This window comes from Nilaparvata lugens, unplaced genomic scaffold (genome assembly GCF_014356525.2).
Source record: "Nilaparvata lugens isolate BPH unplaced genomic scaffold, ASM1435652v1 scaffold5453, whole genome shotgun sequence".
Taxonomy (NCBI): Eukaryota; Metazoa; Arthropoda; class Insecta; order Hemiptera; family Delphacidae; genus Nilaparvata; species Nilaparvata lugens.
In genome coordinates, this window is record NW_024091285.1 from 1,353 (window position 1) to 26,289 (window position 24,937).

Sequence of the window (24,937 nt, forward strand, 5' to 3'; positions counted from 1 at the left end):
AGAAAAACTGTCTTTTCAAAGATTTTACACTTTTAAAAACAAATATCTCTAAAACTAATAGTTATTTGTGCAACAAGTGCGCAAAGTGTCAGTTTGCTGCACCAAAAGAAACATCAATAGAAAATAAACATTATTTATTATTAAATGATCAGAAGTTATTATTTAATTATGATTTAGATAGACATTATTCTTGTTTTGGATTTCTAGATTGGGATTTTATCATAAATGTAGGGTAGCCATTGAAATGATTCTTATCTAAATCTAACCACAGTCATTGTTACCAACTTAATTTTTGTTTTCGTGCACTAATCCTCCATATAACCCACCAACTATTTTGTGTTGCCATGTTGCAAATCTGGAGTGCAGAAAAATTTTTCCCACACTAGAGCGGAAAAGTGATTCTTTGTGTTCTGTAATTAGTGCAGGAATGGCCACTTTTCAAGGTAACTGTAGGAAAAGAATATATCAAAAACCCTACTGAACAAAACTTGTAGGAAATTTATCTAGCTTCATTTTTGTTCAGCTAGTCATGTCGCTGAAATACATTGTTTCCAAGATACATGCATGTAAGCCAGAAATGAAATTGCAACTTTTAAACCACCCTCAAGGGTTGTGTGGTAGAGAGGACCAGGAGTCCTAACTCCGCCCTAATAAAGGCATATAATATAATCAATCCCTTAAGCACAAGGGGTAGGGTTGAGGAATTTTGATATGTTGACCTTCTAACTAGTCCAAAAAAAACTGTGAAGTCAAATATTTTGTTCCAAGTGTTCCCTCCTAATTTCTTTGTCAATTGATCTATTGTTGTTAAACTGAAGATTTTACACTCAACACTATAATGGTTGCAACAATCATAGGGAGATGCATAATATAATGAAATAATACATTAAATTGAAGAAAATATGATGCTCTATGAGCTCATGATTAGCACGGATTTTTTCAATCAGTCGTTAAAATGTTATAAGGCCAAAAAGATGGAAAAATCAGAGCCAGAAGGGTTTTTTCAAAATGTGACTTTATTCGATTTTTGATGCAAAGTAAGGAGCCCAATCAATTCGTTTTCCCATTGTAAATAATAACTGCAGTTAGTAACATTGAAAGTAGTGATATTGAAAGATATCAGCATGAAACTATAAAACTAAATTCAACCTGTTTGTGCTTTAAACAGACCCTTGCGGAGCATGGGTTACCTACTTAGTAGAGAATATAATGTATCAATTTGATTTGAATAGTTTATATTCATATAAGTTACTTACTTTCTTTGTATTATCCTCTGAGATCGTCTAAGAGGGGCCTGTTGAGGTGCAATGCACCTTCTCTTAGGAGGGGCAACGTTCCCATCCTCCTCACGCCTCCTCTTTGGGGGATTAGGGCGTGCATTGGAAGTGCTTGCCATCTGGAAACAAACCAATTAAAATGTATTAAGGATAGAGCAGTGATCAAGTCTATATTTTTACAAATAGAAATAAATTAGAAATTGCATCAAATTAATTAATGAATAATTATTATTAAACGAGAATCCCAATAAAATGCTGTAATCTTTGATTAAAATGAGCGCTGCTATCCAGAGATTGTCAGTTTGGTGTAAGGGTGAGCATTCCTGACTAGCAATGAGGAGGTACCGGGTTTGATTCCCGGGCTGGCAGATAATTTTTGGATAGTAGTGATCATCGAATTTCCATCTAGCTGTTAACCCTGTTGTGAATATTTGCAGTAGCAGTCATCTTTGGGATCACCCCAAACTGCTGTTCCAACCTTGAGCGGCCGGCCGACACCACATTGAGAGCAGTAAATCCTACTCCGGTCCTCTCCAAACGCTGACTGAGGTTAGCCGGACCAGGGTGACCCTGGGAATTCTTGTAAAGGTCAGTATTTACTTAGAACTGTGTCTTCCACTTGAGGATCGTACAGTTTGGCCGCGGCTCCACTCACTGTATATTATTGCGCTGCAAAGTGTGGCTGGTGAGTCAGAGATAGTAGAGAACAAACTAGAGACCATCTGCTGCGCCGCACAAAGTGGTGTCACGCCAAAATATTTTGTGAACAATGGAGTTTGAAATTGATAATGAGTCTTCATGTATTTTTTTGCTGAGGATGATGATGAGAGATGAATGCACCTAAAGTTTTTAGGCGATTTTACAACTCATTAATCATATTCAGAGGAGTTGGCTCAAGTCATAAAACTTCCAACGGGAGTACCAGGCACATGATTCTTAACTTATCTAAGCGATAGCTTCTTGTCTCAATACTTCCTTAATTGTTGCTACTTTCTTATTTTTATAATATTACTCTCTTAATTTGCTATGCATGCCTTCAGACAGCCTATTACTTATAATTGGGTGAATAGAGTTGTCAATTGCGATTTGAATTGACACATAATTGTTGAAGTTATGAGCTCCAATTTGAAATTGAAAATTACTCTTCAATTATTAACTTACTCTGTCGCTTCAACATCTTAAATATGAATCCAAATTCATGATACCTTATTTCGATACAGAGTTACAAAAGAAAATAAATGGCGGAAACCGCACATTGATATATAGAGCCATATCATTTTGTAGATGTAAAAGTTGTCTTAGTATTAATAAGTAGTTGGTTATTTTCTTACATTTGCACAAGTTGTTTGTTTATTTTGTTCTTTTCTTGTGGAAATAAAAATGTTATCATTATTGGTTCACACTAATTTATTATCGTTTTCCATGCTTACCTGTAAATAGTTGCAGTTTATCTAGAGGTTTCTCTTCAACTTTTTTTTCCAATGCATTTCACTCATACTTGGTAAAAACTAATAACTTTATAAGAAATGATAGGCAAATGTCTACTTGATGACCAACACTTTTGATAGAATATTTCCAAACAAAATGTTTTTCAGTCTTAAAATTGACAACCTTTTTCTGTCACTTGGAGGAAGCAATTTCACACAGCTTGTCAAATTAAAATATTGTACTTTCTTTGTATCATTAAAATAAATTTTTTTATTCATTTAAGTCAGTCTTTTCAAAGCACTGAAACACTTCTTTATCCAAGTTTAAAGTTTTCAAGAACCACTGTTTTTGTTGACTTTGATGTATAGTGAGGTCTACGTTATAATGACAGTATTTGATCAACTTTGGTTTTGCTATCCTTATCTATCATTTGACAAAGCCGATGGTACTATACTTTTCCAGGTCCACAACGATGCCAATTATGTTTTTGACGGTGTAGAAATATAATTAATGCAGAGAATCGGTATCGCTATTCTTCTATCTTTATCCCCTGCCATTATAACGTGGATCTGACTATAGTTATACTCTTGTCTTCTCTCTTTGACATTGCCAAATTCTTCTTTTATGCCCAAGTATTTATTTTTTATTTCTGCTCCTTTTGGAAAAACAATCACTAACCTAAAATTTTCAATTCATTTGGAGTTGCGAGTTGGACAAACCACTCTCTGTCTCAGAGAGCACCATATCGTGCATGTGTTAGCAACGGGTTTTTCCCATTCCATTCAGTCAGTTCTTTGAATGTAACATTCTTTGTGATGATGGTTACCGAGCACTGTAACTGGAGCCAATTGTCATTCTATTTGATGAAGATATTATTATCCAATGATGATTTATCATTAAATTCAATATAATAATCAATATATTATCATTTTATTCAATAAAAGAAAGAGTACTTTTGAAAAATATAATTAATAAAATATAACAGTTGTTATTTAACTGATGTTAAAAAACACTATAACTAAGTCAGAATATTGTCATTTCAAAACAAAAACCGAACCCTCAACCTCCCCTTTTACATTTAAAACATCAATAAACTTAACTATTTGAAAAACCTCTAATCCCTTCCAGCATATTGCAATTTCAAAGCAAAATCCTAACCTATCTTTCCACCTTTGAAATATCAAAAAGCATAATTCTACCTGGACCCTAGCCCTTTCTAGCATATTGCAATTTTAAAGCAAAAACCTAACCTAACCTTATGAAACATTGTTGAATATAATCCAAAAAACCTAACCACTAACCCCTAACCCCTTCACATTCAATAATTTAGATTTCAAAGCAAAATCCTTACCCCCTAACCTATCCTTTCACATTTGAAACATCAAAAAACATAACTTTAACTGCACCCTAGCCCCTTCTAGCATATTGCAATTTCAAAGCAAAAACCTAACCTATCCTAATAACACATTATTAAATATAACCTAAATTAAACCTAACCTCTAACCCTTTCACATTTAATACTTTAGATTTATTCGTCATCTTTAGAACAAAGCATAAAAATGTGGTTCATTTCATGAACATGTTCACAAACATGTGGCTCATTTCATGAACATGTTCACAAACATGTGGTTCATTTCATGAACATGTTCACAAACATGTGGTTCAAAGCAAAATCCTAACCCCCTAACCTATCCTTTTACCATTGAAACATCAAAAAACATAACTCTACCTAGACCCTAGCCCCTTTTAGCATATTGCAATTTTAAAGCAAAAACCTAACCTATCCTAATAAAACATCAAATATATCCTAAATAAAACCTAACCCCTAACTCTTTCACATTTGTTGAACGATAGACAAGGATAGCAGCACCATTGCAAATCGTACACTACCATTATAACGTGGACCTCACTATAGATACTCAAGTAATACTTTTGAATAACTATGTTATAACTGTGACTGTTGCTGGCCGTTACTCTGTTTCTGAGACAAAGAGAAGCTGCTCATAGAGGTTGGATGCTGGTCTGTGGTCTGACGACTGACAACAAAAGCTTCTCTTTGTCAAAGATACAGAGTAACGACCAGCAACGGACACAGTTACCAAATAGTTATTCAAAAGTATTCTTTGTGTATCGACCAGCTGATTGAGTGCCAAGATTCAACTCGCATTTTACTATCCATAAAATGTAATATTTGTTTAGTTCTAGAAAATAAACCACATGTTCATGTTTTGTACTGAAGATGTTGAATGAATCTTAAGTACCAACCTATTAAATGTGAAAGGGTTAGGGGTTAGGTTTTATAAAGGTTATATTTAATAACGTTTCATAATAGTAGGTTAAGTTATTGCTTTGAAATTACAATATGCTAGAAGGGGCTAGGGCCCAGGTAGAGTTATGTTGTTGATGTTTCAAAGGTGAAAGGGAAGGTTAGGGTGTTAGGATTTTGATTTGAAATTGCAATATGCTGACTTCAGTTAAATAACAACTTGTATATTTTATGGATTATATTATTCAAAATTGATCTTTCTTTTATTGAAAAGAATAATTATATATTACATTCAGAATTCAGTTTGTTTTTTGGTAATATTCTTCAAAATTATATTTTTAATATGTGAATATCTACTATTTTAGTTATAATAATGTTAAATACTTCTATGTTCAGTTAGTTATATTGAATTCAATGATAAATCATGATTGGATAATAATATTATCATTAAAATAAAATGATGATTGGCTCCAGTCACAGTACTCGGTAGCCATCATCACATAGAACGTTACATTGAAAGATGACTGAATGGAACGGGAAAAAATCGTTACCAGCGCATGTGCAATACTGTGCTGATTGAGACCGAGAGTTATTTTTCCATTCAATGCCATTTTGATTTAATATCAAGTTCAAGTTCAAGGTAACCTAACCTCTCATTTTCTTTTCAGTTATTTATTTTGAATCTGTATGTAGTGTAGTGTTGTGAATTAGTAAAGAAGAGTTTATGCATATATCAAGTTAATTATATTACTATCATATTTCATAAAACTTTAAAGTGAAAAAACATTCACATTCTTTGATGTGGTGACGTCCGTTTAATTATATATTAATTGCAAGTTACTAACTTATGTCGTGAAATACTATTGTCACTATTGTAGCCTAGTGTGATTTTGTATTGTTGGATTCAAAACTACCGGTATTTGAGAATCAACTATTCTTTCCATGAGAGGTAAGATACTTACTCCGCTTTTTACAATATCAACATAGGCCTAAATAACGCCTATTAATAGATTGAATGGATCTCTTGAGTAATTTATATTGTGTACAGTAGATAATTAAAATATTTATATTGTGTGATTAAAATTAGGTATCTATTATATACTTTGAGAAAGTGTTAAGATAAAACTCAAATAATTGATTTCAAATACCGATGAGAGTATTTCAAATTTAAATTCAATGAGATAAGTTAAATTGTCAGTATCTGTGACATTTGAAGCAAACAAATAACAAAAGATTGAAAGATTATTTCTAAATGATTGGAATCAAAATATGAATAATTTATTTAGATTTAATCACAAACCTTAAACTGAATTAAGTTATAAAGTTTTGATAAATTAAGAGCTAGTATTAGTAATATTAGTGGTGGATCAAAAGATGAACAATTCAACTCTTTTTTAATAATTATTGTTGGATTATAGAGTATGGGTTGAAGCTAGGTACCTTGAGCTAGTAGAAGAAAATAGTAGAAATTAAAAACCCTACTTTCAAAAGTCAATTGCATGATTAATGTCAGTCACTGTTATTATTAAACCAAACTAATAAAATAATTGAATTGTGAAGTGTTAGGTAATTGTAATAGGCCTAGTAATTATGAAACACAAAACCTGTAAAGTATGAAAATAAGATAGATAGTTTATATACTTATTGACCTTGAACTGAACAAATTTCTAATGTGTGAAATTATAAACTGTTGAAAAAGGGCTATTATTATAGAATATGTTACCAATGTATCCTATTAGAATTGATTATGATAAATCAATAGTAAAGAATTTAATTCTATTTTATTATTGATAAATTATGATAGGCCTATAGGTAAAACTCACTGATTTTAACTATGAGCTGAATGGGAAAAAATATAAGGTTCTTTATAAGCAGAAAGTACTGGCGAAATGGGCGTACAATGTATAATATGAGTAAGTTATAAAAATATTGTGCATTTTTAAACTGAACTTGGTGAGCCTTTGACAACTTGACAAAAACTTGAAAATATGTTAAAGTTACTAACCTTGATATCGGAGCTAAACAATTAAATGGCAGGTAGGTCCGAAAATTACTAAACTAAACTTATAACTAAAACTACACTTAAACTACAGCTAAACTACTAGAACACCAAACTAAGTTATAACTAAGAACTAAGAACTAACAACGAAGATAAACAATAGCAGCGAATTTGAGAGCGAGCGAGATGGCTTTCAGTGAGAGACGCAATGACGCAATGATGGAAATTTTAGTTCCTGGGTCTCTTATATGCGACTTGGGCAGTTGCACCAATTGCCAGCTGTAGATCGTTTATAAATATTAATATTGAAATTTGACATTTTATAATCAAAAACTAATTTTATTTCTCAAATCTTCATTTATAATAACTAATTTAATTATTATGATAAATTGGAGCTGTTAAGCTGCAATAAGATGCATGGAAGTAGGGTTGACTTTGACAATTTCCCATTGATTGACCAACTTGTAAATTTTCGAATTTCAAGTAAATATTGGACGTTTTGTTAATTCTCCGAATATCTCTGTATAGTGAGGTCCACGTTATAGTGGCAGTGTTTGATTGGTAATGGTATTTTATATCCTTGTCTATCATTCAACAAAGCTGATAGCGCTATCTCTTTTTCGCTTTGCTTTGTTGCCAGATCGTCCTTTAACAATGTAGAATTAATTATTAATTAACAAAATATCTCATCTTAATTATGAAATTATTGAAAAATGTAATTTATTGCTTAATAAAATATAATTGATTACTTTTTAAACGAGAATGAACCGTTAATATTACATCAATAAACCTGAATCTCTCCAAAAAGGATATAAAATACTTGATATTCTCCCACTGGAAGCGCGTTTGTGCCGTGGTCGTCAGATTATTCATCATATAGTAGAGCTGAATTTCCTTATGGTTCCTGGTGTCGGTGTGGTGAGATTCTTTCCTCAAAGTATTCTTGTAAACTATAATATGGTCTTGTTGTGAGAATTTTTTAAGTTCATTTTTAAATTGACTCAAGTTTTCCAAGGTCTTCAATTCATTTGGCAAGCAGTTGTATATCCTAGCGCAGATGTATTTGGGTCCATATTGGGTCAGTCTAGATCGTACCACTGACACATGAGTGTCGTTCCTTGGTCTGGTGTTGTAGTGGTGATATTGCTGATTGCTCAAAAAAATATCTGGCTTCCTTCTAGTCGTCAAACATGCCTCCAAAACAAACAATGCAGGTAGTGTTAAAATGCCGGCCTCCACAAACAAGGGTTTGCAGTGGGCAAGGTATGGTTGCCTGAAGATAGTCCTTATAATTCGTTTCTGTAGAAGTAAAATTCTTTCCATGTGTGGACTGTTTCCCCCAGAATAGTACACCGTAATTATTAAACCAAACTAATAAAATAATTGAATTGTGAAGTGTTAGGTAATTGTAATAGGCCTAGTAATTATGAAACACAAAACCTGTAAAGTATGAAAATAAGATAGATAGTTTATATACTTATTGACCTTGAACTGAACAAATTTCTAATGTGTGAAATTATAAACTGTTGAAAAAGGGCTATTATTATAGAATATGTTACCAATGTATCCTATTAGAATTGATTATGATAAATCAATAGTAAAGAATTTAATTCTATGTTATTATTGATAAATTATGATAGGCCTATAGGTAAAACTCACTGATTTTAACTATGAGCTGAATGGGAAAAAAATATAAGGTTCTTTATAAGCAGAAAGTACTGGCGAAATGGGCGTACAATGTATAATATGAGTAAGTAATAAAAATATTGTGCATTTTTAAACTGAACTTGGTGAGCCTTTGACAACTTGACAAAAACTTGAAAATATGTTAAAGTTACTAACCTTGATATCGGAGCTAAACAATTAAATGGCAGGTAGGTCCGAAAATTACTAAACTAAACTTATAACTAAAACTACACTTAAACTACAGCTAAACTACTAGAACACCAAACTAAGTTATAACTAAGAACTAAGAACTAATAACTAACAACGAAGATAAACAATAGCAGCGAATTCGAGAGCGAGCGAGATGGCTATCAGTGAGAGACGCAATGAAGCAATGATGAAAATAGTTCCAGGACTCTTATATGTGACTGTTAGGCAGTTGCACCAACTGCCAGCTGTAGATCGTTTATAAATATTAATATTGAAATTTGACATTTTATAATCAAAAACTAATTTTATTTTTCAAATCTTCATTTATAATAACTAATTTAATTATTATGATAAATTGGAGCTGTTAAGCTGCAATAAGATGCATGGAAGTAGGGTTGACTTTGACAATTTCCCATTGATTGACCAACTTGTAAATTTTCGAATTTCAAGTAAATATTGGACGTTTTGTTAATTCTCCGAATATCTCTGTATAGTGAGGTCTACGTTATAGTGGCAGTGTTTGATTGGTAATGGTATTTTATATCCTTGTCTATCATTCAACAAAGCGGATAGCGCTATCTCTTTTTCGCTTTGCTTTGTTGCCAGATCGTCTTTTAACAATGTAGAATTAATTATTAATTAACAAAATATCTCATCTTAATTATGAAATTATTGAAAAATGTAATTTATTGCTTAATAAAATATAATTGATTACTTTTTAAACGAGAATGAACCGTTAATATTACATCAATAAACCTGAATCTCTCCAAAAAGGATATAAAATACTTGATATTCTCCCACTGGAAGCGCGTTTGTGCCGTGGTCGTCAGATTATTCATCATATAGTAGAGCTGAATTTCCTTATGGTTCCTGGTGTCGGTGTGGTGAGATTCTTTCCTCAAAGTATTCTTGTAAACTATAATATGGTCTTGTTGTGAGAATTTTTTAAGTTCATTTTTAAATTGACTCAAGTTTTCCAAGGTCTTCAATTCATTTGGCAAGCAGTTGTATATCCTAGCGCAGATGTATTTGGGTCCATATTGGGTCAGTCTAGATCGTACCACTGACACATGAGTGTCGTTCCTTGGTCTGGTGTTGTAGTGGTGATATTGCTGATTGCTCAAAAAAATATCTGGCTTCCTTCTAGTCGTCAAACATGCCTCCAAAACAAACAATGCAGGTAGTGTTAAAATGCCGGCCTCCACAAACAAGGGTTTGCAGTGGGCAAGGTATGGTTGCCTGAAGATAGTCCTTATAATTCGTTTCTGTAGAAGTAAAATTCTTTCCATGTGTGGACTGTTTCCCCCAGAATAGTACACCGTAATTTATTATCCCATGTCATAGGCTATATTATGTTAACCTCTGATGGAAAAACAATTTACTTATTTCTTCATTTATTATTTACAGCTGTCCTGATGAAGAAAATGGCGACCCAGCGCTATTCTCAGCGAAATTGTCTGACTGTGTTTATTGCATACAAAGACTTGGGTTGGTTGTGTCAGGACTCTGATGAGAAGTGTCTCACTCTATCCAAACAGAACTTCATTGCGCAACTGATGAGACAGTTTCAGCGTTTCATTACATCAATCCTCAATATCTAGGTGAGTGGTACATGACAGACCATAATCACGTATCTTTAATTAATAGCTGGTTTTATTACTTTCCTTGCCCTATTACCATAGGAAAGGAAAGTATTGCTTTCCAAAAAAATTTAAGGTACCCTAATTTCATGTTTTCTATACGTTTCAAAGTCCCCTGAGTCCAAAAACATGATTTTTGGGTGTTGGTCTGTGTGTGTGTGTGTGTGTGTGTGTATGTCTGTGAACACGATAACTCCATTCCTAATTAACCGATTGACTTGAAATTTTAAACTTAAGGTCCTTATACCATGAGGATCCGACAATAAGAAATTTAATAAAATTCAATTCAAGATGGCGGAAAAAATGGCGGATAATTACTAAAAAACCATGTTTTTCACGTTTTTCTCGAAAACGGCTCTAACGATTTTCTTCAAATTCATACCATGGATAGATATCCATAGGCACTATCAACTGGCATGAGTCTCATTTCTGGGAAAATTTCAGGAGCTCCGTAATATTCTTGAGAAAAATGGCGGATAATGACTAAAAAACCATGTTTTTCACGGTTTTCTCGAAAACGGCTCTAACGATTTTCTTAAAATTCATACCATGGATAGATATCCATAGGCACTATCAACTGGCATGAGTCTCATTTCTGGGAAAATTCCATGAGCTCCGTAATATTCTTGAGAAAAATGGCGGATAATGACTAAAAAACCATGTTTTTCACGGTTTTCTCGAAAACGGCTTTAACGATTTTCTTAACATTTATAACATGGATAACTATTCATAAGCCAAATCAAATGACATGAGTTTTTTTTCTGGGAAAATTGCAGGATCTCCTTAATATTCTTGAGAAAAATGGCGGATAATTACTAAAAAACCATGTTTTTCACGATTTTCTCAAAAATAACGACCGATTTTTTTCAAATTCATACCCTGTATAGTTATTTATCAGCTTTATCAACTGGCATGAGTCTTCTTCCTGGGAAACCAATGGGGGGTCCACCCCATCCTTGGGAAATGGACTTAGTAACCTCCTTCTCGTGCATGAGGTAGGTAGGTAGTAGCGCAGTTCATAAAAAGAACACATAGTCGAGATATTTCATCTGTAGAACAGCTGTTTTGATGAATAAAAAAATGACGACTAAGAAAATCATCGAATTTCACAATTCACACAAAGAAAAAGTACTCTGAAAACAATTATATATACACATATACAGAAGTCTGATCGTAGTTTCAAATATGAGCAAGGAAAGTTGTGTGAGTGTACCACACCAGATTTTTTTTCATTGTAATGGTAACATACTAAAAGAATAACAATTGAATTTCATAATCACCATAGTGATGCTCACGTTATAATGGCAGTATTTGATTAACATTGGTGTTACTATTCTGGTCTATCATTGGACAAAGCAGATAGCGCTATATTAAATCAGATATAGGCTACCAGTATCAGTTAACATCTATTCAAGACAGTGGTACCTATTCAATTCAGGAATCAGCCTGAAAGTATCAGGTTTTATAGTGTTGTCTATTCAAAACAGGTGCACCATCGGTTATGCTGTTTTCCTATCTTTCTCCACTGCCATTATAACGTCGACCTCACTATAGAGGGTGTTCTGAAACAAGTTGCCCATAAGTCATAGCGTGATTCCTCACATCAAAAGAAGAAAAAAAGTCCAATTAACATAGGTCCGAAAATGCTTGGTTACCAAGTTATACAGGGTGAAAGATTTCGTCTGAATTTCAGTTCCCCTGCTGAAACGAAGCCCTACAGGTATTTGTTGGCTGTTAGATGTACAATTTAGCGTACTTTATGTAAAATGAACTGAAAAATTGAATAAAAGCGTTCTCAAACGTAAATCACGTATTTCGTCACACATCTTGAAAATTACTGTAGCTACAGGTCTGAGAACGCTTTTATTCAATTTTCAGTTCATTTTACATAAAGTACGCTAAATTTTACATCTTAATTAACAGCCAACAAATACCCGTAGAGCTTCGTTTCAGCAGGGGAACTGAAATTCAGACGAAATCTTTCATCCTGTATAACTTGGTAACTAAGCATTTTCAGACCTATGTTAATTGGACTTTTTTTCTTCTTTTGATGTGAAGGAACTTGTTGTTCCTTTAAGGTTAAGATTTACTATGTTAAATGTACAATAAACACAAAATATTTTCTCAAAGAACTTGTAGAAAATTTAATTTCGAAGAGAAATATGTAAAATAAGTATAATAGACAAACGCAACATATAAAAAAATAATCCTTAATTACATACAAAACGCATGAAATATTGACAAAATCTGTTGAGCTCTCTTTTAAAGTAAAACGGTAATATTTAAAATGTTATATTTTTTACTATGATTATTTCATAATCCTTGTTTGTCATTGGACTAAGCAGATAGCTCTATTAGCTAGAAATAGATAACTCTATCTGTTTTGTCGAATGATATACAGGTGGCCTATAAGTCAGTTGACGCTTGCAATTTTTCAGGTCAGCTGTTGTTACAAACCAAACCAATCAGTTTACAACAATCTTATATCTTGAGGATCTAAAAACAAGAATATTCTTCACATATTGGGTTAGATTACATCAAATACATCATTCCAACTTCAATTAATAATACATGTATTGCATTCTGTTGTGTATTATTTGATTAGATGCATATTTGTCAACTGACTTATGGGCCATTCTGTATACAAGGATAGCAACACAAATGTTACGGTAATCAAATACTGCCATTATAGCTTGGGCCTCACTATACATGTCTTCTACTTCTACACCAATAATTACGGCTGGTTCTCGGTGATTTGATGAAGCCAACTATATCCTGGTTTTGGAGAATACTGATTAGACTGTTCTCACTCAGCACGGCTCATCGGAATAAATTGTCCTGACTGTACTGGTCACTTTCATTGCCTGCTGCTTTAATTGGTCCAGGGATCAACATGTTCTAAATTTCACTGTCAACTCAATCCGAAAGTTGTTGTTGTTGTAGCGACTTGGGGAACCCTGTTGTTTCACTCCTCCTCCGTCTCAAGGCCCCGGAAGCGGGCCACCCCACAGGGGCTGGCGGCTGTCAGTAGTGTCGGCTTCGAGGGGCAGCTGAAAAGATGCTCTGTGCTGTGGGGTCGGGACATGAATCACTCACACCATCAGTGATTCTGGACATGCAACTGTTCACAATCACAAGTAGCCCGATCTCAGTTGAGCAAGGATGGTGCGGGTTCTTCTGGGGGCGGATACCCCCCAAACACAGGATTAAGCCTTAATCACTAGGGTTTCTTCCCCAACCTCTATTACTAGGCTGGGTGAGATTTCACCCATATTTTTCTTATTTTTTTATTTCACTTTTTTTGAAGTTATATTCCTATTTATGAATAATGAATCTCATGATCTATTATTTGAAGAATATTTCAACGTGTCTTGCCAATTTTTTAATATATTTTTTCATAGTTGAAAATATGTCTGTTTTTCTGAAAAAAATTATTATGATTTCTGGTAGATCAACAAAAAATAATAGATGCACAACCATTTTCTACAAATTATAACTTTATTCTTCATATATTTCCAAACAAATTAATGATTACTATGATTATATAATAGTCAATTGCCTAAAAAAATCATGACAAATTCATTCAATATTTGAAAAACTCACACTATTACTAGGCTGGGTGAAAAATCACCCAGGGAGTCACAATACAGTAGAACTAGCACAGGAACACAAACAAAGAACTATATATTTTATATCTGTAGGCATCGTTGCCAACCTAGAGCATCGAAATTTCTCAAGCCCTGGGTGATTTTTCACCCAGCCTATAGTGAGGTCCACGTTATAATGGCAGTGTAGGAAGATAGGAGAAAAGGGTTGCCAGATCTCAGTCTTGCCACCAAAACAGCTGATACTGGTATATCTGATGAATTCAACTGTGCATTATTGTTGAAAATAGTTGATCATATTTTATTTGTCAAAAAAAAATATATTTTTTAAAGATGTAATAATAAATTTTTATGATTGAGATAAAATATTTTGTTAATTAGTTGAATTTCTACATTGTTGATGAACGATGTGGCAACATCGCAATGCGTGAAAGAGATAGCGCCATCTGCTTTGTTGAACGATAGACAAGGATAGCAACACCATTGCAAATTACACAATGCCATTATAACGTGGACCTCACTATAGTAATTAAGGGTTAAGCCTCAGTCTGCTAATGCTCAATCCGAAAGTCATAGTAGTTGCTGTGCGTGAAGCTATATGACGCTGGTTAGATGGTCTCTCATACTGTGCCATTCTTAACCGCACAAATCGGCTAAAACAGACAGTAGTCAACAGTAATCGGCTTGAGTTAAGAAAAATCGGCTAGAAATTTGGACTAAACTATCCATACCATGGAATTTCTTCTTATGCCTTAATTTTTTATGGTTATATTCATTGTAACAGTTATTTATTGTAAACTGTTTTCTCTCATTGTATTTTTTTGTGTTGAATTAAATAGCTAAATTGAATAAAATTATAAATGGAAATAAATAAATTGATTGCAGGTGGAAGCAAGTGAGGAGACACAAGCAAGAGCTCTGCTCCTTCTGCGCAGAGTTGTCAACAGTGATGCCCAGTTCTATTCTCAGTTTTTCTCGCGAGAACAAGATGGTGTGCTAGCATGCCATCACCATGCAAATCGGGCCTCCATATTCTCAAGGTTAGACATGTGTTTCTTCATAATTTATTACTAGCAGACTTTCTGTGAACATAGACTTGGCGCAGTTATAAACCACAGCGTCCTCTAATACTGTTCATCAGAGTAAATTCTATCCTGTCTTGTGTCGGCGAGATATCTGTGCGAAAACGTTTACCGTATTGTCTGATTGGGTTGAAAAGTTTTAAAAATTTGGTACTATGGGATATGTTTTTTAATAACCAAACAAGTATCCCTAATAGTCCAGTCAATATAGACATAAGAAAGGGGTGTGCTTGCAATTTATATTGTAGTTCTGATTTTTTAATATATTATTAGGGTACATAAGAGAAGTCCAGAACCAATTTCTCCATGCAAAATTTCCTTGTGCTACATACAGGGTGGCCCAAACACCTCGTATTTTCAGCTCATTTTCCAGTTTTCAGCTATTTCTGCCAAATCTCATGATCGGACAGAAAAATTTGCTCTTGCTTTTTTTCTAGAATATCAAATTCTGAATAAAATGAGATCATTCGGAAACTCTCTATCTCCAATGAATACTGAGTTATGATTTTTCAAAAATGAGTGAAATTTGAAGAAAAAATTAATTTTGATGAATATTAGTTTTTGATCAACTATTGTTCTTCCTATTGTTACCATTTAGATGTATAATTCAAAATCACTCTGGGCGTATATTTGTGCTCTACAATCTGAGATCAGATAGAGCGCTCTATCCCATATAGATTTCCAATATTTTACCTGCAATGTTTTCAGATCATATGCCTATTGTTTTGAAGGTGTTTAGTGATAAGTTAGAATTCAATGAAAATTTGCTACCGTTATTACCGAAATTGACATGGGGAAAACTAGATGACAGTGGTTATGCTGAAAGGCTTGCTGGGGAGAGTTGTAAAATAGATTTTCTACCAGGAAACATAGATGCAGCAAATAATTTATTGACAAAATTGATAGCTGATTCAGCTAGCGGCTCAATATCGCAGAGAGGAAATAAGATTGATGTCAGGAAAAATGTCTGGTTTGATAGAGAATGTGTAAGATACAGAGATCGCGTGTTTGCGCTTCTCAAATTATTCAGAAGAACGAATTCCAAGCAAGTGAAGAACGATTACACGTCAAAGCTAAAGGAATATAAGTGGTTATGTAAGAGAAAGAAAGAAGCTTATTGGGCCGAAATTAAGGAAAAACTAAAAACTGTAAGGGATTCTAAGAAATTTTGGGAGCTGGCTCGGTTTTTCAGGGAGGGAAAACTTACGCGAAGTGGAAATATTAGTCCAGAACAATGGATACAGCACTTTAGACAGTTGTATACACCTGTTAGAAGTAGTGGACAGATATCGTGGGTTGAGCCTCTTGTTATCGACGATTTATTAGACAAGCCAATCGAGGTAACAGAAATAGATTCAGCTTTGAAAAAAGCTCGAAACAATAAAGCATCAGGTGTTGATAGAATAACGGCTGAGTTTTTTAAAAAAGCGCCAATAGAATTCCGACAGCTATTGTGCATGTTTTTTAACCGTATATTTCGTTTTCTTGATGTACCAATGTCATTCACAAAGTCTATAATATTTCCATTGTATAAGAAAAATGATCCCAATAATCCTGAGAACTACAGAGCGATTTCATTTACTAATGCAATTTACAAAATATTTTTAAGTGTCTTGTTGACAAGATTGGAGAAGTGGATTTATGGTCGAGAAGTCATAAGTGAGAATCAAGCAGGTTTTCGGAAAGGATACTCCGCAATTGATAACATTTATGCCCAGTTCTATTCTCAGTTTTTCTCGCGAGAACAAGATGGTGTGCTAGCATGCCATCACCATGCAAATCGGGCCTCCATATTCTCAAGGTTAGACATGTGTTTCTTCATAATTTATTACTAGCAGACTTTCTGTGAACATAGACTTGGCGCAGTTATAAACCACAGCGTCCTCTAATACTGTTCATCAGAGTAAATTCTATCCTGTCTTGTGTCGGCGAGATATCTGTGCGAAAACGTTTACCGTATTGTCTGATTGGGTTGAAAAGTTTTAAAAAATTTGGTACTATGGGATATGTTTTTTAATAACCAAACAAGTATCCCTAATAGTCCAGTCAATTTAGACATAAGAAAGGGGTGTGCTTGCAATTTATATTGTAGTTCTGATTTTTTAATATATTATTAGGGTACATAAGAGAAGTCCAGAACCAATTTCTCCATGCAAAATTTCCTTGTGCTACATACAGGGTGGCCCAAACACCTCGTATTTTCAGCTCATTTTCCAGTTTTCAGCTATTTCTGCCAAATCTCATGATCGGAAAAATTTGCTCTTGCTTTTTTTCTAGAATATCAAATTCTGAATAAAATGAGATCATTCGGAAACTCTCTATCTCCAATGAATACTGAGTTATGATTTTTCAAAAATGAGTGAAATTTGAAGAAAAAATTAATTTTGATGAATATTAGTTTTTGATCAACTATTGTTCTTCCTATTGTTACCATTTAGATGTATAATTCAAAATCACTCTGGGCGTATATTTGTGCTCTACAATCTGAGATCAGATAGAGCGCTCTATCCCATATAGATTTCCAATATTTTACCTGCAATGTTTTCAGATCATATGCCTATTGTTTTGAAGGTGTTTAGTGATAAGTTAGAATTCAATGAAAATTTGCTACCGTTATTACCGAAATTGACATGGGGAAAACTAGATGACAGTGGTTATGCTGAAAGGCTTGCTGGGGAGAGTTGTAAAATAGATTTTCTACCAGGAAACATAGATGCAGCAAATAATTTATTGACAAAATTGATAGCTGATTCAGCTAGCGGCTCAATATCGCAGAGAGGAAATAAGATTGATGTCAGGAAAAATGTCTGGTTTGATAGAGAATGTGTAAGATACAGAGATCGCGTGTTTGCGCTTCTCAAATTATTCAGAAGAACGAATTCCAAGCAAGTGAAGAACGATTACACGTCAAAGCTAAAGGAATATAAGTGGTTATGTAAGAGAAAGAAAGAAGCTTATTGGGCCGAAATTAAGGAAAAACTAAAAACTGTAAGGGATTCTAAGAAATTTTGGGAGCTGGCTCGGTTTTTCAGGGAGGGAAAACTTACGCGAAGTGGAAATATTAGTCCAGAACAATGGATACAGCACTTTAGACAGTTGTATACACCTGTTAGAAGTAGTGGACAGATATCGTGGGTTGAGCCTCTTGTTATCGACGATTTATTAGACAAGCCAATCGAGGTAACAGAAATAGATTCAGCTTTGAAAAAAGCTCGAAACAATAAAGCATCAGGTGTTGATAGAATAACGGCTGAGTTTTTTAAAAAAGCGCCAATAGAATTCCGACAGCTATTGTGCATGTTTTTTTAACCGTATATTTCGTTTTCTTGATGTACCAATGTCATTCACAAAGTCTATAATATTTCCATTGTATAAGAAAAATGATCCCAATAATCCTGAGAACTACAGAGCGATTTCATTTACTAATGCAATTTACAAAATATTTTTAAGTGTCTTGTTGACAAGATTGGAGAAGTGGATTTATGGTCGAGAAGTCATAAGTGAGAATCAAGCAGGTTTTCGGAAAGGATACTCCGCAATTGATAACATTTATATTCTTTTCAACGTAATTAAACATTCTCTATCCAAGCGTAAAAGATTATACTGTTTCTTCGTCGATTATAAAGCTGCGTTCGATTCAGTAGAGACAAGCACTCTTTTATAGACTGGCTGAGATAGGAGTTTCAAATAAATTTGTTAATTCAATAAGAGCACTATATGGGCCGAATGCAAAATCATCAATATGGTGCAAGGAGGGGCGTCAAACTGAAGACATAAGTATTGAAAGCGGATTAAGGCAGGGCTGTCTGATGTCTCCACTTTTGTTCTCCGCATTTATTTATGATATTTGCGATATTTTGGGAGGGGGAATCAAGGTAGGAGATATGAAATTGAACGCTCTTCTTTATGCAGATGATCTTGTAATCATTTCCGATAATGTTACTGAAATGCAGAGAATGATCGATAGACTACATACTTATTGTAATCGTTGGAATCTTGTTATTAATATGGAGAAATCAAAGATGATGGTTTTTAGAAATGGAGGAAAGCTATGTAAAAGAGAGAAGTGGAAGTATGGGGGTGAACCTGTAGAAATTGTGAAGGAGTATAAGTATTTAGGTTTAGTTTTTACATCAACTCTGTCATTAACGGCTCATTTCAGGCAGAAATTAAGTACAGCAAAATTTGGAATTCAGAGTTTGTGGAATAAACTGATAGCAAATGACGATGTGACTGTCTCAACAAAATGGCAAGTTTTCAATGTGTCACCTGGTCATATGGGACATATATATGAATCATATATTTATCTCATATTGATCAGGATTTTAGAGTTTTAATTTAGAAAAGTTTAATGAACGGTGTTTTTGTCTTTGAACAATTTTGTTCAAACAGACCCAGTGACGAACTGTCTGATCAATGCAAATTGAATGGAATAGAGCTGAAAATGCACATTATCACTCAATCTACGCTGAGCTCACACTGGAAAATAATCAAATGAATAAAAGTTACATGGATGATAAGAATAAGAGACGGTTCATTAGTAATATATTCAAAGCAAGAGGCTCCTTATTGCCATTAAATTTCAGACCGGGTAGAGAGGGGGCTAATATAATATGTTCTTTGTGCAATAGTGGGGAAAGGGGAGATATTTATCATTTTATAAGCCGCTGTAAGGTACTGGGAGAGCAAAGGAAAAATTGGTTACAGCACCAAGTACTAGGAGACAAAGTAGTGCGGAGATATCTTAACGGGGAGGACTGGGTGCGGTTGGAGGGGTATTTAAGATCAGCGGGAACATATAGAAATTTCCTTATTAATGAATTCAATTTTTGAACTGTAAAATAGTTAGTATTCTTTACCTAGGCTTCTCTGTAATATATTGTTTTTTCTATTGTTGTTTACCTGAATCTTATCTTGTTTAGTAAATGAGAATAAACTTTGTTTTTCAATTATAGTTCAATAATAGTTCATCTATGTTGAGGAAGGCTTATAACTATTCTTGTATAGAGTACCGGAATCAATGACTAAAATTTATCAAACTTTTATCTTGATTAGTTAAGGAAAACTATTATCTTTATCCACCAACTCTGGCTGACGGCTTCGGCCATGCCTAATGAATTTTTGTCAACCATAGAATGAATAATACTGCATGTTACTTCATTGGATAAAATGTAAAGTGTTTATTATTCGATGTAATTGTGTATTTAGGACAATAAAATTCTTTTCTATTCTATTCTATTCATTTATTCATTTTCTCAGTCTTACAATTATTTTTACAGTTATATGAGGAGGCACAACAGGCTTATGCCCAAAACTGGCCATTTTCAAATTTGTACGATAGTTCAAATCAAAATCTAGGTCAAGCTACTATCTATCACCCATCAAAATAACAATTTATTCACACTTCAAAAAACAAACACATCCTCAATTATTACAAATAGATATACTATGAATTCGATTTAGAATGATATACTATTTTTGCTGCAATATGTGTTAATATACTATGTACTATTCTACACTAACAGCATCTAGTTACTATTTTGGACTTTCTGAAGTAAACATGTTATCAGAATTTTCAAAGTTAATCATTATTTTACAGTTTTAAGTGATCAGTGAGTGTTATTTTGTTATTCAATTTGGTTTGTAAACAATCTAAATTGGAACTTTTCTGTTTTCAAATGTTTGGACTGGAAATTTGACCTGAATTCAATGTATGGAACATAACCTACTTTTTGGACTATTTATAGTGTATAAATCAAAATTCGGGGAAGAAACAGTTTTTGGCTGTGCATATTAGTCCTTTCCCAATCATTTTAAAGAATCGTGTTTTGTTTATCAATCAATAAATAACGAGCAAAGCTCGGTGTCCCGATATTAGACAGTAGTCGACAGTAATCGTTTTCAGTTGATAAAAAATCGGCTTGAAATTCTGAACATAAACTACCTATACCATGGGATATCTTATTATAATATATTTTCTCTATGCTAATACCTAACTAGTGTGCAACGTTATCTGTTATACAACGTTATTTATCAGCCTGTAACGAAAACTTGATGCTGTGGAAACTTGAATGGCTCAACTTCCGATTTCTTCCAGTCTCTCAAGGACTGGTGAAAATAGGTACTTGACGAACTCCCGTCGCATTGTTTTATTCCTCTTTAAATTTGTCTCTCTGGCGTCGGCAACTCATTCTATGCTATAGTGAGATTCGCTTTATAAAGTCAGTGGAAGAGATAGGACTACAGTGTTGCCGATTTTCAGTCACTAGTGCCTTCTATATTAGAAGGCTATGACTAAAGTCATTCCGTTATATCTGATTATTAATTGCTGATTCTTGTAATAATAATCAATTATACATTTTCATAATTGAGAATACTTTGATGGTTCATCACGTTTCTTCACAGTCAATACCGATTTGGCAACAGTGTGCAGGTAGAAAAGGTTAGAGCTATCTGCGTTGTCTAATGACTCACATGGATAACACCAATGGTTATAAGGTGTTGATTTCATAATGTGAGTCTCACTATACCATAGCAAGTGGAGCTGAATACACGTTCATTTCATTGCATTCATTTATTTGACAAAATTATTACAAACAAGACAATTTACCAATATTAATTCATAAAAAATAAGAAGCGTTCATTTTTGAAGTTTGAAGTACATTGGTCAGCCGTTCAATGAGACCGTACAAGCGTTGAAAGGAGCGGCGGACGATTTGTCTGAAAAAACGCCTCGTGTATCCTTGCCCTAATTGAAGTATTAGTCATTCTATTAGCATCCTGTACACACGGTATACAGATCTTTTCCACTGGTCAGTGCTGTAACTAATCATACAGTTGTAATGTGTGACAAGCGCTCGGTACTCCCTTTGGACGGGTGACCGAATGTGCTGTCAACCTTGTTTCACTTGCAATCGATCTCATTGGATACGTCTATTTGCAAGTGCACGTCAGAGCATGCATGAGCCGGGAAACAATATCTGGAAAGAGTCATTGAAACACGTTGTTACTTGTCTGTAGCTGCTCACACTCAACTCAACCCAACCAGTAAGTGCACGCGTTCAGCGTGAGTGTTCCTATTTCTCTTTCCAGATTTTGTTTCTCATCAGCAAGCTTGGTCATGCATAAACAAGCGTGCAATTCCACTTATACATATCCAATGTGATCACACCCTTAAACTGTGACTCATTAATTTTCATCATCCTCTTAACTCTCTTATAACTGTCTTCATAAGACTAGTGTTTGCAGATCCTATAGTGAGGTCCACGTTATAATGACAGTGGATAAAGTGGATAAAGTAGTGATGCCGATTCTCTGCATCAATTAATCATATTTCTACACTGTCAAAAAAATAATTGGCACCGTTGTGGACCTAGAAAAGGATAGTACCACCGGCTTTGTCGAATGAAAGACAAGGATAGCAAAACCAAAGTTGATCAAATACTGTCATTATAACGTGGACCTCACTATAGTGTTTGCAGATGATGTAAAATTGTATAAATTAATAAGGAGTGTTGAAGATTGTGCTCAGGTACAACAGGATCTTGATAGAGTCCATCTATGGTGTCATAGAAATAAACTCAAATTAAATATCTCAAAAACAAGTTTATGGTTTACACGAGACAGGGGAATTATGATCGTTACGCTTACTCATTAGCAGGCATTAATCTAGAGTATGTCAATTGCATTCGAGATCTTGGAGTGTTGATGGACTCGACTCTAGATTTTAAAGACCAATTTAATCACACTCTTAGCAGTGCTAATAGGCTACTTGGTTTTATACCTCGTAATTCAAAACCTTTTACTAGTTGTGATGTAAGTATAAAACTGTTTAATGCACTGGTCCGGAGTAAACTTGAGTATGCATCTATGGTGTGGGGTCCTGCTAATGTAACTGATAGCTACGAAATTGAGAAGATTCAAAATAGATTTCTAAGACACCTTTTCATCAAGAAATTCAGTATCTTCTGTCCATTCAATTTTCCAACTAGTGAATTGAGATCCTTATTTTATATCCGGTCATTGCAGGTGCGGAGATCATTAAATGCCCTATTGTTGTTATATAATATTTTAAATCATAACATCCATTTACCATATTTTATCAGCCGAATTAATTTCAGTGTACCATATGCAAGACCTAGAAGGAATATATTGTTCGAGATTCCCTTTGCTAGAACAAACCATCATTACAACTCATTTCTTTATAAAACCTTACGACTAGTTTAATAGCTTGAATGAACACATTGATCCTTTTTCGAACTCATTCAATGAATATAAGAAACATTGTGAACTGAATCTATCATAAGACAAGACGCTCGTTTTTGAGATTGATTGTTTTGTAAACTCTGGCTGGAACTCTCTTTTCACATTTTTCTTTATATGAATGTAATTAATTTGATTATTTCAACTGTGTAAATGCTTTTTGCTTTCTTTTCTTTATTTACTATATTTCATAATGTATATAAGTTGAATTGTTGTTTCATTTAATTGTGTAAATATATGGCTCTTTATGGATCTCTGTGAGCCTTTGTATGTAAAGAAAATGAATAAATAAAAATAACAGTCTTCCACATGTGCTTGTAATATTGTGAGCTTATTAAGACTTATCAAATGCAACTGTACAAGCGTTGAAAGGAGCGGCGGACGATTTGTCTGAAAAAACGCCTCGTGTATCCTTGCCCTAATTGAAGTATTAGTCATTCTATTAGCATCCTGTACACACGGTATACAGATCTTTTCCACTGGTCAGTGCTGTAACTAATCATACAGTTGTAATGTGTGACAAGCGCTCGGTACTCCCTTTGGACGGGTGACCGAATGTGCTGTCAACCTTGTTTCACTTGCAATCGATCTCATTGGATACGTCTATTTGCAAGTGCACGTCAGAGCATGCATGAGCCGGGAAACAATATCTGGAAAGAGTCATTGAAACACGTTGTTACTTGTCTGTAGCTGCTCACACTCAACTCAACCCAACCAGTAAGTGCACGCGTTCAGCGTGAGTGTTCCTATTTCTCTTTCCAGATTTTGTTTCTCATCAGCAAGCTTGGTCATGCATAAACAAGCGTGCAATTCCACTTATACATATCCAATGTGATCACACCCTTAAACTGTGACTCATTAATTTTCATCATCCTCTTAACTCTCTTATAACTGTCTTCATAAGACTAGTGTTTGCAGATCCTATAGTGAGGTCCACGTTATAATGACAGTGGATAAAGTGGATAAAGTAGTGATGCCGATTCTCTGCATCAATTAATCATATTTCTACACTGTCAAAAAAATAATTGGCACCGTTGTGGACCTAGAAAAGGATAGTACCACCGGCTTTGTCGAATGAAAGACAAGGATAGCAAAACCAAAGTTGATCAAATACTGTCATTATAACGTGGACCTCACTATAGTGTTTGCAGATGATGTAAAATTGTATAAATTAATAAGGAGTGTTGAAGATTGTGCTCAGGTACAACAGGATCTTGATAGAGTCCATCTATGGTGTCATAGAAATAAACTCAAATTAAATATCTCAAAAACAAGTTTATGGTTTACACGAGACAGGGGAATTATGATCGTTACGCTTACTCATTAGCAGGCATTAATCTAGAGTATGTCAATTGCATTCGAGATCTTGGAGTGTTGATGGACTCGACTCTAGATTTTAAAGACCAATTTAATCACACTCTTAGCAGTGCTAATAGGCTACTTGGTTTTATACCTCGTAATTCAAAACCTTTTACTTGTTGTGATGTAAGTATAAAACTGTTT

The 24,937-nt window shown here is 34.1% G+C and overlaps 1 protein-coding gene and 2 long non-coding RNA genes across 5 annotated transcripts; 2 read left to right on the forward strand and 1 right to left on the reverse strand.

Moving 5' to 3' along the window:
• Nucleotides 1–1,297: 1,297 nt before the first annotated feature.
• On the reverse strand, nt 1,298–7,196 carry LOC120355987. Its single transcript, XR_005573883.1, has 2 exons — nt 6,977–7,196; nt 1,298–1,396 (listed from the first exon to the last, which is right to left on the reverse strand). It is a non-coding gene; the product is annotated as an uncharacterized LOC120355987 (long non-coding RNA).
• On the forward strand, nt 1,394–15,485 carry LOC120355986. 2 transcript variants are annotated; one of them, XR_005573881.1, is made up of 3 exons: nt 1,394–1,865; nt 10,253–10,446; nt 14,976–15,485. It is a non-coding gene; the product is annotated as an uncharacterized LOC120355986 (long non-coding RNA). The 2 variants fall into 2 exon arrangements; XR_005573882.1 differs by lacking the exon at nt 1,394–1,865 and adding an exon at nt 5,635–5,920.
• A 229-nt stretch (nt 15,486–15,714) lies between these two features.
• On the forward strand, nt 15,715–20,405 carry LOC120355985. 2 transcript variants are annotated; one of them, XM_039444764.1, is made up of 3 exons: nt 15,715–16,182; nt 16,252–16,878; nt 18,720–20,405. In XM_039444764.1, the coding sequence occupies exons 1-3, from the start codon at nt 15,871–15,873 to the stop codon at nt 18,834–18,836; spliced, it is 1,056 nt and encodes a 351-aa protein (XP_039300698.1). In that variant the 5' UTR covers nt 15,715–15,870; the 3' UTR covers nt 18,837–20,405. The 2 variants fall into 2 exon arrangements, with proteins under 2 accessions (XP_039300698.1, XP_039300697.1); XM_039444763.1 differs by having other exon boundaries at nt 15,715–16,878.
• Nucleotides 20,406–24,937: the final 4,532 nt, after the last annotated feature.

Bases quoted from the DNA above. Each gene is read 5' to 3' on its own strand.
- LOC120355985 (XM_039444763.1), top strand. From the start codon at position 15,871: ATGTTTTCAGATCATATGCCTATTGTTTTGAAGGTGTTTAGTGATAAG. The intron at 16,879-18,719 runs ATTTATGCCCAG...GCAATTGATAAC, and splicing joins GATACTCCGCAATTGATAAC to ATTTATATTCTTTTCAACGT.